Here is a 14584-nt window from a genome sequence, read left to right on the forward strand (position 1 = left end):
TCCCGAAATTCAGGCGGACCTGAGTGACGTGTCGACAGCCTGTTTTTACGTCCGCTTTCCCACAATATAAACAGCGTGCCTGCCCAATCACGTTATAACTGTAGAATGATCGAGGGCGAGTTCTTGGTTTCTTATGTGGGTTTATTGTTAGGCAGTTTCATTAACGTCCTCCCAGCGCGGTAACAACACACAACAACAGCAGTCACGTTTTCGTCTACCGTAAAGCAGTTCGTCTGCCGTAAATAGCAATGTTGTGACACTCTTAAACAGGACAATACTGCCATCTACTGTACATGCATATGTGACAATAACATCTTGGGCTTTTAGAGAGTGCAGTGCACAACTGCGCACACAACAAGGAGATGAAGCAGAATGCATCATCAGAGAGGGTGTTCAGCATGGTTAGAAAAATAGTGACAGAGAATAGAACAAGGATGGACAATTCAACCCTTAACTCAATAATGAGTAGATGAGTGTTATGTGTGTGTATATGTGTAAATAAATGAACACTGAAATTCAAGTATTTCTCTTATTTATATATATATATATATATATATATATATATATATATATATATATATATATATATATATATATATGTATGTATGTATGTATGTATGTATGTATGTATATATATATATATATATATATATATATATATATATATATATATATATATATATATATATATATATATATATATATACATCTGATCCCTTTTCAAGGTTTCTTCTTTTTCCCCCCATCTGTTTTTTTTTTTTTAGTTTTTCCTTGCACGGATGTTAGATCAAGAGATGTCTCTGTCAGGTTGTGAAGCCCTCTGAGGAACTCATGCTTAAGGGCTATATAAATAAAAGGTTATTGATTGATTGATTACAAGTCCGAGGACTAAAAATGCCAATAACAACAAAACAAGGCTGGAAATGAAGGCTGTACTGCATCAACAAGCGACATCAGTGTGTGAAAGATATCACGACATTGGCTCAGGAACACTTCAGAAACCCACTGTCAGTAACTACAGTTAGTCGCTACATCTGTAAGTGCAAGTTAAAACTCTCCTATGCAAGGTGAAAACCGTTTATCAACAACACCCAGAAACGCCGTCGGCTTCGCTGGGCCTGAGCTCATCTAAGATGGACTGATACAAAGTGGAAAAGTGTTCTGTGGTCTGACGAGTCCACATTTCAAATTGTTTTTGGAAACTGTGGACGTCGTGTCCTCCGGAGGAAAAGAACCATCCGGATTGTCATAGGCGCAAAGTTGAAAAGCCAGCATCTGTGATGGTATGGGGGTGTATTAGTGCCCAAGACATGGGTAACTTACACATCTGTGAAGGCACCATTAATGCTGAAAGGTACATACAGGTTTTGGATCAACATATGTTGCCATCCAAGCAACGTTACCATGGACGCCCCTGCTTATTTCAGTAAGACAATGCCAAGCCACGTGTTACATCAACGTGGCTTCATACTAAAAGAGTGCGGGTACTAGACTGGCCTGCCTGTAGTCCAGACCTGTCTCCCATTGAAAATGTGTGGCGCATTATGAAGCCTAAAATACCACAACGGAGACCCCCGGACTGTTGAACAACTTAAGCTGTACATCAAGCAAGAATGGGAAAGAATTCCAGCCGAGAAGCTTAAAAAATGTGTCTCCTCAGTTCCTAAACGTTTAGTGAGTGTTGTTAAAAGGAAAGGCCAGGTGAATATGCCCTTTCCCAACTACTTTGGCACGTGTTGCAGCCATGAAATTCTAAGTTAATGATTATTTGCAAAAAAAAAAAAAAGTTTATGAGTTTGAACATCAAATATCTTGTCTTTGTAGTGCATTCAATTGAATATGGGTTGAAAAGGATTTGCAAATCATTGTATTCCGTTTATATTTACATCTAACACAATTTCCCAACTCATATGGAAGATGTTACGTTTTAATTTGCAAGCAAAAATGTGTGTTCCGAGCATTAGTTGGCATAGCAAATCTCGCAGTGAATCTCATAACGTCCACCAGAAACATCTGGGCTTTCTCGCAAGCTTGAGCTTACAGCTAAAGTTCGACATAACTTTGTTTTTCCAGACATGGGAAGGAAGAAAGTGAGTGTGAAGGACAGTGCTGTGAAGAAGAAGTGGATGATATTCATTTAACTAAAGAAATAAATCATCAAAAACATTGCAGTGTGTCATAGCGAAGCAATTCATCTGAAGCAGAATGAGTGTAACGCCAGCCAGGAAAGTTAAAATAATGTCTAAATGGTGAACATTTATCCATGAAAATATGGAAAAGCTGCTGATGGAAGAAGCAGCTGCAAGGAAATACCATAGAAGTCGACTTTCCAACGTAGTAAACACTGTACATTATTATTATATTACTTCATGAAAGTAGTGTAGTTGTTAGTAGTACGCTCTATTGTATTGTTTTATACAATACCTATAATTTAAACGTTTTTTTTTCATTTTACTGACATGATACATGTCAAAATTGTGCGATTTTAATTTCAATGGGAGGCTTTTGATTTTAGATATGTTTTGAGGTGAGAGCTTTGTCATAGAACCAATTAAGATCATACAGTATATTAGTGTGTTATACTCAGCATATTTCTTTTAATTTATATTCATTAATCGAGGCTTTTGCAAAAAACTAACTTTTTAGCTGTAAATAAAAATATATAATTATTTGATTTTGTGAAAATGTACAAAAGTTCAATGGTAAGTAGAATAGGCCTAATACAATTATTGAAAAATGTTGCTAAATGTCATACTTTTAAAATGTAATTTTAAAACTAGTTGTGCAAAAATGTTACACTTTAAAGGGGAACATTATCACAATTTCAGAATGGTTAAAACCATTAAAAATCAGTTCCCAGTGGCTTATTATATTTTTCAAAGTTTTTTTCAAAATTTTACCCATCACGCAATATCCCTAAAAAAAGCTTCAAAGTGCCTGATTTTCACCATCGTTATAAACACCCGTCCATTTTCCTGTGACGTCACATAGTGAAGCCAACACAAACAAACATACATGGCGGAAAGAACAGCAAGCTATAGCGACATTAGCTCGGATTCAGACTCGGATTTCAGCGGCTTAAGCGATTCAACAGATTACGCATGTATTGAAACGGATGGTTGTAGTGTGGAGGCAGGTAGCGAAAACTAAATTGAAGAAGAAACTGAAGCTATTGAGCCATATCGGTTCGAACCGTATGCAAGCGAAACCGACGAAAACGACACGACAGCCAGCGACACGGGAGAAAGCGTGGACGAATTCGGCAATCGCCTTCTAACCAACGATTGGTATGTGTTTGTTTGGCATTAAAGGAAACTAACAACTATGAACTAGGTTTACAGCATATGAAATACATTTGGCAACAACATGCACTTTGAGAGTGCAGACAGCCCAATTTTCATCAATTAATATATTCTGTAGACATACCCTCATGTCAGCAGGCCAGGGAAGCTAGGGTCGATATTCTTCTCTTGATCATCTTCGGGACGGTGTGAGCCAAGACATCCAGGGGGGTTTAGCTCGCTCGTCTGCGGGAACAAACTGCCGCCATTGCTTGCCGTGCTACCGAGGTCCTTTGTCCCTGAATTGCTCACACACTCCGACAGATTCAAAGGGGGTCTGGCGGCAGATTTCTTTGACTTTATCGTTGGAAATGCATCTGCTTTGAGTGTCGCAGGATATCCACACATTCTTGCCATCTCCGTCGTAGCATAGCTTTCGTCGGTAAAGTGTGCGGAACAAACGTCCAATTTCTTGCCACTTTCGCATCTTTGGGCCACTGGTGCAACTTGAATCCGTCCCTGTTCGTGTTGTTACACCCTCCGACAACACACCGACGAGGCATGATGTCTCCAAGGTACGGAAAACAGTCGAAAAAACGGAAAATAACAGAGCTGATTTGACTCGGTGTTTGAGAAAATGGCGGATTGCTTCCCGATGTGACGTCACGTTGTGACGTCATCGCTCCGAGAGCGAATATTAGAAAGGCGTTTAATTCGCCAAAATTCACCCATTTAGAGTTCGGAAATCGGTTAAAAAAATATATGGTCTTTTTTCTGCAACATCAAGGTATATATTGACGCTTACATAGGTCCGGTGATAATGTTCCCCTTTAAAAGTAAATTTGCCCACCACTGATCACAACATACATTAACGACACTTGTTTTGGTAGACTGCACAGCTGTATATTGCTTTATAGGAGCTGATCCAATCAACCTGCAAACTGTTCTGGTCTCCCTTTTCATTAGGCTTTACAAAGAGAGCCTGGGAAGGATGCCAAAGCTTCAGTGCTGAAAGTAGACGTCTTACCCTGAAAGCTTTGACGGAACCTGGAGCCGAGTGGCAGCAGTTCAGCGCTGTACTCATTGTATCCGCCCACAAAGAGTTGCTTGACAACATCGAGGCCTCCCAGAGGTCCTGGAGATGAGCCTGTTCTGATTCTTTGTCCATCAACCTATAACAGACACATCATCACTCAGGCGAGTAAACCATTTCCCATCTTACTTGTGTTGAAATACAATACCTCCAACTAGCTCAAAAAGGTTCATTATGTCTTCTCATTCGTATACTTTTAAATGTTCTTCCAGTCAGACAATTTTTTTGGTACAATGGTAAACATTGTGCCGAGAATTGAAAAGTAGAAGACCTCCAAGTGGTTAGCAATAAAGTACGAAGAGCCACAGAACAAAAAGACAAACCCCTACATTCCATTGTTGTCATGCTGTTCCTGTATATATTTCAGGACATTTAGATCATCCTACAATTTTGGACCAAACTAAAGAGATTAGAGTGTCACAAATCGAAGAAAAAAATACAAATAAAACATGTTTTTTGAAAATGTAACATGTGATTGATTTGAGTATGCAGCATATTTTCTCAAAATGTTATCCCACAGCAGGAAAAAGATTCCTATGACCCCATAACTGGAAGAGGGTGTGTTAATCATATCACAATGCGGTGCTGAAAATGATGGAAAGCGCCACTCTACATAGAAACTGACGCTGTGGCCAAGGTTGAAATTGGCACAAAACACATATTAAGATATACAAAACTTTACTGCCATTTGACGGATAAAGTGGATCGTGCGCCCCCCCCCCCCCTAATTCGTCACGTGTCATGTGTCAGGTAAACAGTGACGAATGGTGCCGTATGAATCCCCTTCCTACTGTATTTTGAAACGTTGCAATCATCTTATCACAATGCAGTGTTACCTCAACTTCAGGGTGTCCCAACTTAAGAGTGTTTTGAGATAAGAGCTGTCTCTCAACTAATTGTTGTGCTTGTTATGAATGTGAGTGTGAAGACGTTGACTTGAGATACAAGCTGTGTGTGTGTGTGTGGGGGGGGGGGGGGGGGCGTGGCCTGCAGACCTGCAGCGAAGCGAGGTGTGTCAGGATCGGCTTCGAGATTAGTGACAGGTGCGTAGATGACACAGCTGTGAGTGTTTTTCTGATCACCTGTCGCTCTGTTAAAGGCAACAGTCGGGAAGGAGAGGAGGTTGTTGATGGTGGAGAACGAGCGAGAGAAACGTTAACATGGCTGAAAAGCACAACTTATTGCAAAATAAATCATTGTTCGCAAAGATGAACACGGCTGTCATGTCCTTCATTGGTGGTCCAGAGAACCCGGAGGAGCAAGACGTCCACACAAGCGTTTAGAGTTAAGAGCTCCGTGACAAAAACAATTAAGCTTGTAAATTGAGCGACTATTGTGTCTGTAATTTAAAATACCGCTTTGTCAGTTAGTTAGTTTCAGTTTATTTGCATACAAGAACGCTGACAATGCATCACATATTTCCAGTTGTTTCATTACAGTGCGTCCGAAAAGGAGTAGGAAGAAGCAGATCTTATTTCATTCTACCCCTTTTCATTGCATAGCAGTTTTATCCCATTTATTTGTTCTCTGTTTGTAACAGAATAGTGAATAAATAAATATATAAATACATATTACCATAAGTAAGTAAACACGTATTAAATACACAAATAATTATTAGACATAAACACAATAATCAAACTTCTCATAAATAAATAGTGAAGTAATTTGTGGTTCACCTGGAAGACGAATGAGATAATCTAATTTATTTTTAAAAAGGTTGAAGATGTTTATCATAATTCCTTTTGACCTGAATGTAAGACGATCATAAATATCAGTCGACCCTCTTTTTTTAGAAAAATATTCTTAGGATGAAAGCAAAGACAAAAAAGTCTGTAACATAATATCAGGTAGACCAGAGGTTCTTAACCTTTTCCAATACAGAGGGGCACAGTCAAATATTAACAGTGAATTAGTCATTTTACTCTTGATTTTAATCAAATTTAATAATTCTATCTGACATACTTATAGTTTAAAACCTTGTCAAATGATTTGAAACCATTTGTTATAACACATATTTATTTAACAAATTACCCTAACCCTTAAGTCAGGCTGATTGGAAAAAATAAGCACTAACCAAATATACTGCAAAAGAAAAGACAAAAAAAAGTTTACATACAATTATTTTGTGCTAAAATGAATAATTTAAATTAATAATGAACATGTTTTTATAATTTCAATAACATTAAAGTAAAGATGTCCGATAATATCGGCCGATAAAATGTAATATCGTAAATTATCGGTATCAGTTTTTTTATTATCGGTATCGGCTTTTTATTTTTTATTAAATCAACATAAACACAAGATACACTTACAATTAGTGCACCAACCCAAAAAAACTCCCTCCCCCATTCACACTCATTCACACAAAAGGGTTGTTTCTTTCTGTTATTAATATTCTGGTTCCTACATTATATATCAATATATATCAATACAGTCTGCAAGGGATACAGTCCGTAAGCACACATGATTGTGCGTGCTGCTGGTCCACTAATAGTACTAACCTTTAACAGTTAATTTGACTCATTTTCATTAATTACTAGTTTCTATGTAACTGTTTTTATATTGTTTTACTTTCTTTTTTATTCAAAAAAATGTTTTTAATGTATTTATCTTATTTTATTATTATTATTTTTAAAGTACCTTATCTTCACCATACCTGGTTGTCCAAATTAGGCATAATAATGTGTTAATTCCACGACTGTATATATCGGTTGATATCGGTATCGGTTGATATCGGTATCGGTAATTAAAGAGTTGGACAATATCGGAATAGCAAAAAGCCATTATCGGACATCCCTACATTAAAGTGCAAATAAAATAAAGCTTCACCACGTTGGTCATAATCTTTGCACTTAAGAAACTTCTCGAGGACTTTAGCTCTGGGCTTCTTCTGCTTGTTTGATATTGCCATTACTGCCACGCATGGTGGAAAAGTGTATTACAACTGAGTACCGCTGTGGCCTATCTGAGAAACTGATATTGTTGGCGGCCCTCTCGGGGGCACTCGCGGAACGGCTCCAACCAAATGGTTAAATAAACACTGAGGTAGACGGCTACAAAAAGGATGTCATATTTCTTAGCTTGGGTGCCTGAGTGACACGCAAAAAAGCTCAAAGTCAATTTTCGTATGTAAAATTCTCTCGAACCCAAATATAAAACTGTTTTTTTAAGACTTTTATAAAATACTTTTATATCCATGTTAATAGGGAAAAATGACTCAACAATCACCTTTAGCCATCCTGTTTTGTTGGACCTTCCGAATGTGACCGTGTGGACATCCATGTGCAGGTTCAGTCGGTCCGACACTATGGTTGCTATACCTGATCCAAGGTTGAATTTATGCAGAATTCTCCCTTTCCGCACCCCCAAAACCAGGAAGTCGTCACCATCCGTGCCTGGAAATATACAAGGGAAATAATCATAATTCAGTTCTGCCATCAATACAGTCCAGAATATCACTATAAATACAGTGGTATGATTGGTATTTTTTTTTTACCAAAAATAAGTTTGTTTTTTTAACGATTAAGAACATGTTGGTGACTGGTATACACAAGCTATGGAAATAATATGGGATCCATTATTTAAATTTGTTTTAACTATTAAATGAATCAACAATATGACTTATTTTATCTTTGTGGAAAATAATGGACACAATGTGTTGTCAAGCTTATGAGATGTGACACTATTGTTCATTTTATTAAATGTTATTTTTTTTTATAAATGGCTATAAAGATAATGTCAATAAAGGATTTCTAATCACTGCTATGTTGGAATTGTTTATTAATATTGATACTGTTGTTGATAATATTAATTTTTGTTTGACTGTTTTTGGATTGTTTTGTGTCATGTTTGTGTGTCCTCTCAATTGCTCTGTTGATTGCTATTCTGAATGTTGCTGGGCCGGGTTTGATTTTGGAATTGGAATTACATTATTATGGTATTGTTGTGTATTGTTTTGTTGGATACATAAAAAATAAAAAAATAAAAAAATAAAAAATAAAAAAAACATGTTGGTGACTCATCTCTGTTCTTATTTGTTTTTAGTATGACGGCAAAATAACTCGCCAAATAAAGATGTACCATTCAGTAAAAGTCCAATCAAAGTCAACCGGAGCCGGAGGGTTCATATTTCCAGAGTGTCACTGAACGCACCACTGCTCCAGTAGCCAAACATCCATCCATTTTTCTACCGTTTATCCCTTTTGGGGTGGCGGGTGGCAACTGGAGCCTATCACAGCTGCACTCGGGCAGAGGGCAGGGTACACCTTGGACAAGTCGCCACCTAATTGACAACCAATCACACTTACATTTACACACTGGGGCCAATTTAGTGTTGCCAATCAATCTATCCCCACGTGCATGTCAATAAAGGACAATATGGTGCTGACCCAGCAGGCAAAAGACATTAAAACAACGTTGAGAACTTCTGGAATTAGGTCCTGACGTTGAGCAACTCAAACCTAACGTTGAAACAACATGTTTTTTTTGACAACATTTAATCAATGTTGGGTTCTAACGTTGATTTGACCATTGAAATTTGGTCATGAAACAACATGATTTTTGACAATGTTTATTCCATGTCAGGTTGTGACGTTGATTTGACCTTTAAAATTTGGTAATTTCCGAACCAACAACGTGGATCCAACATTGGACATCAACGTTGTTTCAATATACAAATACAACTATTTTGCAACGTTGTTTCAAAGTCAGTTTTAAAGGCCTCCTGAAACCCACTACTACCGACCACACAGTCTGATAGTTTATATATCAATGATGGAATCTTAACATTGCAACACATGCCAATACGGCCGGGTTTGCTTACTAAAGTGCAATTTAAAATTTTGCGCGAAATATCCTGCTGTGACGTCACGGATTGTGGAGGACATTTTGGGACAGCATGGTGGCCAGCTATTAAGTCGTCTGTTTTCATCGCAAAATTCCACAGTATTCTGGACATCTGTGTTTGTGAATCTTTTGCAATTTGTTCAATGAACAATGGAGACAGCAAAGAAGAAAGCTGTAGGTGGGAAGCGGTGTATTGCGGCCGACTGCAGCAACACAAACACGGCCGGTGTTTCATTGTTTACATTCCCGGAAGATGACAGTCAAGCTTTACCATTGGCCTGTGGAGAAGTGGGACAACAGAGACTCTTACCAGGAGGACTTTGAGTTGGATATGCAGACGCGGTACCGTGAGTACGCATGCAGCTGCGGCTTCCAAACATTTGATCGCTTCCCCGTACGTGCGTGCCGCTATGTGCATGTCACGTACGTAACTTTGGCGACTTTGGGGAAATATATGTGCTGTATGAACTTTGGGGAAGTGAATGGTACTTTGGGCTGTGGGATTGAGTGTGTTGTGCAGGTGTTTGAGTTGTATTGGCGGGTTATATGGACGGGAGGGGGGAGGTGTTTGTTATGCGGGATTAATTTGTGGCATATTAAATATAAGCCTGGTTGTGTTGTGGCTAATAGAGTATATATATGTCTTGTGTTTATTTACTGTTTTAGTCATTCCCAGCTGAATATCAGGTCCCACCCGCCTCTCACAGCATCTTCCCTATCTGAATCGCTCCCACTGCCCTCTAATCCTTCACTCTCACTTTCCTCATCCACAAATCTTTCATCCTCGCTCAAATTAATGGGGAAATCGTCGCTTTCTCGGTCCGAATCGCTCTCGCTGCTGGTGGCCATGATTGTAAACAATGTGCAGATGTGAGGAGCTCCACGACCTGTGACGTCACGCTACTCGTCTGCTACTTCCGGTACAGGCAAGGCTTTTTTATCAGCGACCAAAAGTTGCAAACTTTATCGTCGATGTTCTCTACTAAATCCTTTCAGCAAAAATATGGCAATATCGCGAAATGATCAAGTATGACACATAGAATGGACCTGCTATCCCCGTTTAAATAAGAAAATCGCATTTCAGTAGGCCTTTAAAGGATATACATGTATAATCAACGTTGTATCAATGTCTTGTACCTGCTGGGAGCAGTTTGATAAATAAGGTGAGAAACACTGTTCAATTGAAGAAAGGAGTCAAAGCAAAGTACAGAGGTGATGTCTGTGGGGGCTTCCCTTGCCGCTCATTGCTGTCAAGAGGCTTCAATAAAAGGTAACAATGATGTTTTTATTTATTTATTCAATGGTGTCTTGCATTGTTCTCTCCACGTAAAGCAATAATTAATCTGTGTCTAGAATGGGATTAACATTTTTTAAATTGTTTTAGTTTTCATACGATGGACAAGCGGTACAAACATGGATGGATGGAGGATTTTTAACACACCTGTGGAATTGGATCCATAACGAAAACTGAGGTAAGACTGTGTGTTCTAAGTAGCATGAACTCTCACTGAACTAGCTCCCACACAGAGAACAACACTGAATTAGACACATTTACAGTCAATTATAGACGTGCTTGTTTTTTTACATGACTGCGTAGGTTTAGTGTAACTTGGGCCCTCGCATCAATGGAACAGTGCTGAGCAATCAAAGATGGCACTTCGTTAAGACAATTATTATTCCACTTGTTCATATTTCATCTCTTTTTTCCCCATTTTGCTTTGAATTTGTACTATTTCCCCTCCCTCTCCTGACAGGTGTTTTAATTATTCATACGTCTCTTGTTTTGTTTTCCTCCCCCGCCCTTCGCTTGATGAATTTGAGTCTCAGGAGAAAACTACGAGAGTTTGAGTTTATTTTAGCGTGTTTCCTGTTTTTGATGAACTATTAACAGGCGAGGCTGCACTGACGTCTAGTGGGGCTGACCCTGCTAATTTAACACTGTGGATGTTTATTACTTTACTTCTCTGTTATAATAATGTCCAAAAACATCTAAAGTTAAAGTTAAAGTACCAATGATTGTCACACACACACTAGGTGTGGTGAAATGTGTCCTCTGCATTTGACCCATCCCCTTGTTCACACCCTGGGATGTGAGGGGAGCAGTGGGCAGCAGCGGTGCCGCGCCCGGGAATCATTTTTGGTGATTTAACCCCCAATTCCAACCCTTGATGCTGAGTGCCAAGCAGGGAGGTAATGGGTCCCATTTTTATAGTCTTTGGTATGACTCGGCCGGGGTTTGAACTCACAACCTACCGATCTCAGGGCGGACACTCTAACCACTAGGCCACTGAGTAGGTACTACACCAGTGGTTCTCAAACCTTGTATCACCAAGTGTGTGGCGCGGTTGGGAGAGTGGCCGTGCCAGCAACCTGAGGGTTCCTGGTTCAATCCCCACCTTCTACCAATCCTCGTCACATCCGTTGTGTCCTTAAGCAAGACACTCCACCCTTGCTCCTGATGGGTCGTGGTTAGTGCCTTGCATGGCAGCTCCCGCCATCAGTGTGTGAATGTGTGAGTGAATGTGGAAATAGTGTCAAAGCGCTTTGAGTACCTTGAAGGTAGAAAACCATGATACAAGTATAACCCATTTACAATTTACCAAGTTCCACCTTAGAAAACACTTGGCTCTCCAACTACCACTATAATGAGCAACATCAAAATACAGGCCTACATATTCATTGAAAACAAGGCAGAGGTTTTATTTACCAAGTATATTTAATATTTTTGGCCACTACAACATTACTATTAAATTAAGTGATTTTTTGGCATACCACTAGATCAGGGGTCGGCAACCTTTACCAGTCAAAGAGCTATTTTGACCAGTTTCACAAACTAAAGAAAACAATGGGAGCCACAAAAATCTTTTGAAATTTAAAATGAAATAACACAGCATACAAAGTTTTTTGTTGTTGTTTTGTGCTATGTATTAATCAAGGGTCTCAGACACGCGGCCCATACCTTAATATGAAAATTGAATGTTAGTGAGGCCCCCGGGTCTTATACTAATGGCGCTTGACAGCGTCATACATGTCAACCCTCCCAATTTTTCTGGCAGACTACGAATTTCAGGGCAACTGTTCTCTCAAACGTGCCGTGATGGTACAGCATTTAACACCCACTACAACTAGCGTGCCAGCCCAGCTACACGTTGTATGGGGCTTCTGCTTGCTCACATAAGTGACAGCAAGGCATACTTGGTCAATACTTGGGGGGGGGTTGAATAATGTAGCCCGGAAGAGTCAGGGCTGCATGGGATTCTGGGTATTTGTTCTGTTGTGTTTATGTTGTGTTAAAGTGCAGAAGTTCTCCCGAAATGTGTTTGTCATTCTTGTTTGGTTTTGGTTCAAAGTGTGGCACATTATTAGTAAGAATGTTAAAGTTGTTTTATATGGCCACCGTCAGTGTAACCTGTGTGGCTGTTGACCAAGTATGCCTTGCTGTCACTTGCATGTGCAAGCAGAAGATGCATATATCAAGAGGCTGGGCTGGCACGCTGTTAATACAAATTGTAGAGGGTGCTAAATGCTGTACCATCATGGTACGCCCTTATTATTATTGTAAGGGTGAAAATCGGAGAATATTAATCCCGGGAGTTTTCTACGGGAGGCACTGAAATCCGGAAGTCTCCCGGGAAAATCGGGGGGGTTGGCAAGTATGCAGCTGAGCCGCATCAGAGTGATCAAAGAGCCGCGGGTTGCCGACCCCTGCACTAGATAAAGCCACAGTTTAAGAATCACTGATCTCGACCTTGAAAGACTATTTGCTAACTGTTCAGCAGTGAAGCAAAATCAGATAAGAGAACTACCGACTTGACCATCATCTCAGCTGAACAGAGTGGCTATTAGGGCTATGGATGAGGTATCTAATTACGGTCATGCATTTGATGGCTTTTATATGTACCACTCCTGCTGCTGTAAACCAATCATAATCAAGTTGAGTGGAGCTGAGTTGAGTTAAGGCTTCTTAAACTTAATTTCTAATTAATAACCGTGTAAATTATGTTGTTGATAACATTTGTTTTTCATCTCTTTGTAAATGCTTGATGTAAGTATACAAATAGCATATTTTCCAGACTATAAGGCACACTTAAAATCCTTTAATTTTCTCAAAAATCGACAGCGCGCCTAATGTACGGAATAATTCTGGTTGTGCTTACCGACCTCCAAGCAATTTTATTTGGTACATGGTGTAATGACAAGTGTCACCAGTAGATGGCAGTCACACATGAGATACGTGTAGACTGGCATATGACGCCAGTAAACAACACTAAAACTTTAAATGTTCCATTGAAAATAAAGAACATTACACACGGCACTCAAAAATCTGTCAACATTTTTTAGTATGACTTTGAAGCCTCACCGCTTGATGGATTGTCGGCCCATTACGGCTACCGTAGTCAGAGATACAAATATTATCCCATTAGCAGACATATTATCCGGCGTTTTGTTTCACAATATTATGCAAAACCTACTTTTCTTACCTTCTGGTACCTGCTGATGTGTATTTGAGATCTGGACAAGTCCTGAGAATTTGCACACGTCCGCCACTGTAGTCCGTGCCGATGCCGTAGTCGATAAGCTTCTTCTTTTTCACTATCCTCTTGTTATGGGGCATTCACCCTCTGCTGTTGCCATTTCTAATACAAAGTAGCGTAAAGTTCCAACTTATATCTCGCTACGGAAGCGCTAAAAACTACCGGTGTAGTGAGTTTACATAATTCACCCAAGGAACTTTAGTTATTAGAGAGTTCCGGTCGGACGGTTTTTCACGGGACACAGATGAGGAGATGCTCCTCCGTTGTTGATTTAAGTAAAGTCTGAATGTCATTAAAACAGTTATTTTCATCTTTTGACACTTCTTCAACTCCCGTCCTTGCACGCTACACCGCTACAACAAAGATGACGGGGAGAAGACACTGTCGAAGGTGAACCACGTAAATAAGACGGCGGATCCTGAAGCGACTGTCAGAAAGCGACTTGAAGACAGTCTGTAAAACATAATCTATGCAACATTTTGACCAAGGAACCACCATTACATGTTATGTAGACCACATGGAATTGTTTTAATTTAGAAAAAAAATCATAATATTACCTAGGGATGTCCGATATTGGCTTTTTGCCGATATCCGATATTCCGATATTGTCCAACTCTTTAATTACCGATACCGATATCAACCGATACCGATATCAACCGATATATGCAGTCGTGGAATTAACACATTATTATGCCCAATTTGGACAACCAGGTATGGTGAAGATAAGGTACTTTTTAAAAAATTTTATAAAATAAGATAAATACATTAAAAACATTTTCTTGAATAAAAAAGAAAGTAAATACAATATAAAAACAGTTACATAGAAACTA

At 39.2% G+C, this 14584-nt stretch overlaps 1 protein-coding gene across 1 annotated transcript in view; it reads right to left on the reverse strand.

Annotated features, from left to right (window-relative positions):
• The window catches only part of eys (eyes shut homolog), a 683137-nt gene that overhangs the window by 22133 nt on the left and 646420 nt on the right, over positions 1-14584 (reverse strand). Inside the window, exons 45-46 of the mRNA XM_061958758.1 lie at positions 7603-7769; positions 4309-4453 (exon numbers count right to left, since the gene is read on the reverse strand). Of these exons, the coding sequence (XP_061814742.1) occupies positions 4309-4453; positions 7603-7769 (312 nt within the window). The remainder of the gene's footprint in view (positions 1-4308; positions 4454-7602; positions 7770-14584) is intronic.

The sequence above is a fragment of the Nerophis lumbriciformis genome, linkage group LG02 (genome assembly GCF_033978685.3).
Source record: "Nerophis lumbriciformis linkage group LG02, RoL_Nlum_v2.1, whole genome shotgun sequence".
Classification (NCBI taxonomy): Eukaryota; Metazoa; Chordata; class Actinopteri; order Syngnathiformes; family Syngnathidae; genus Nerophis; species Nerophis lumbriciformis.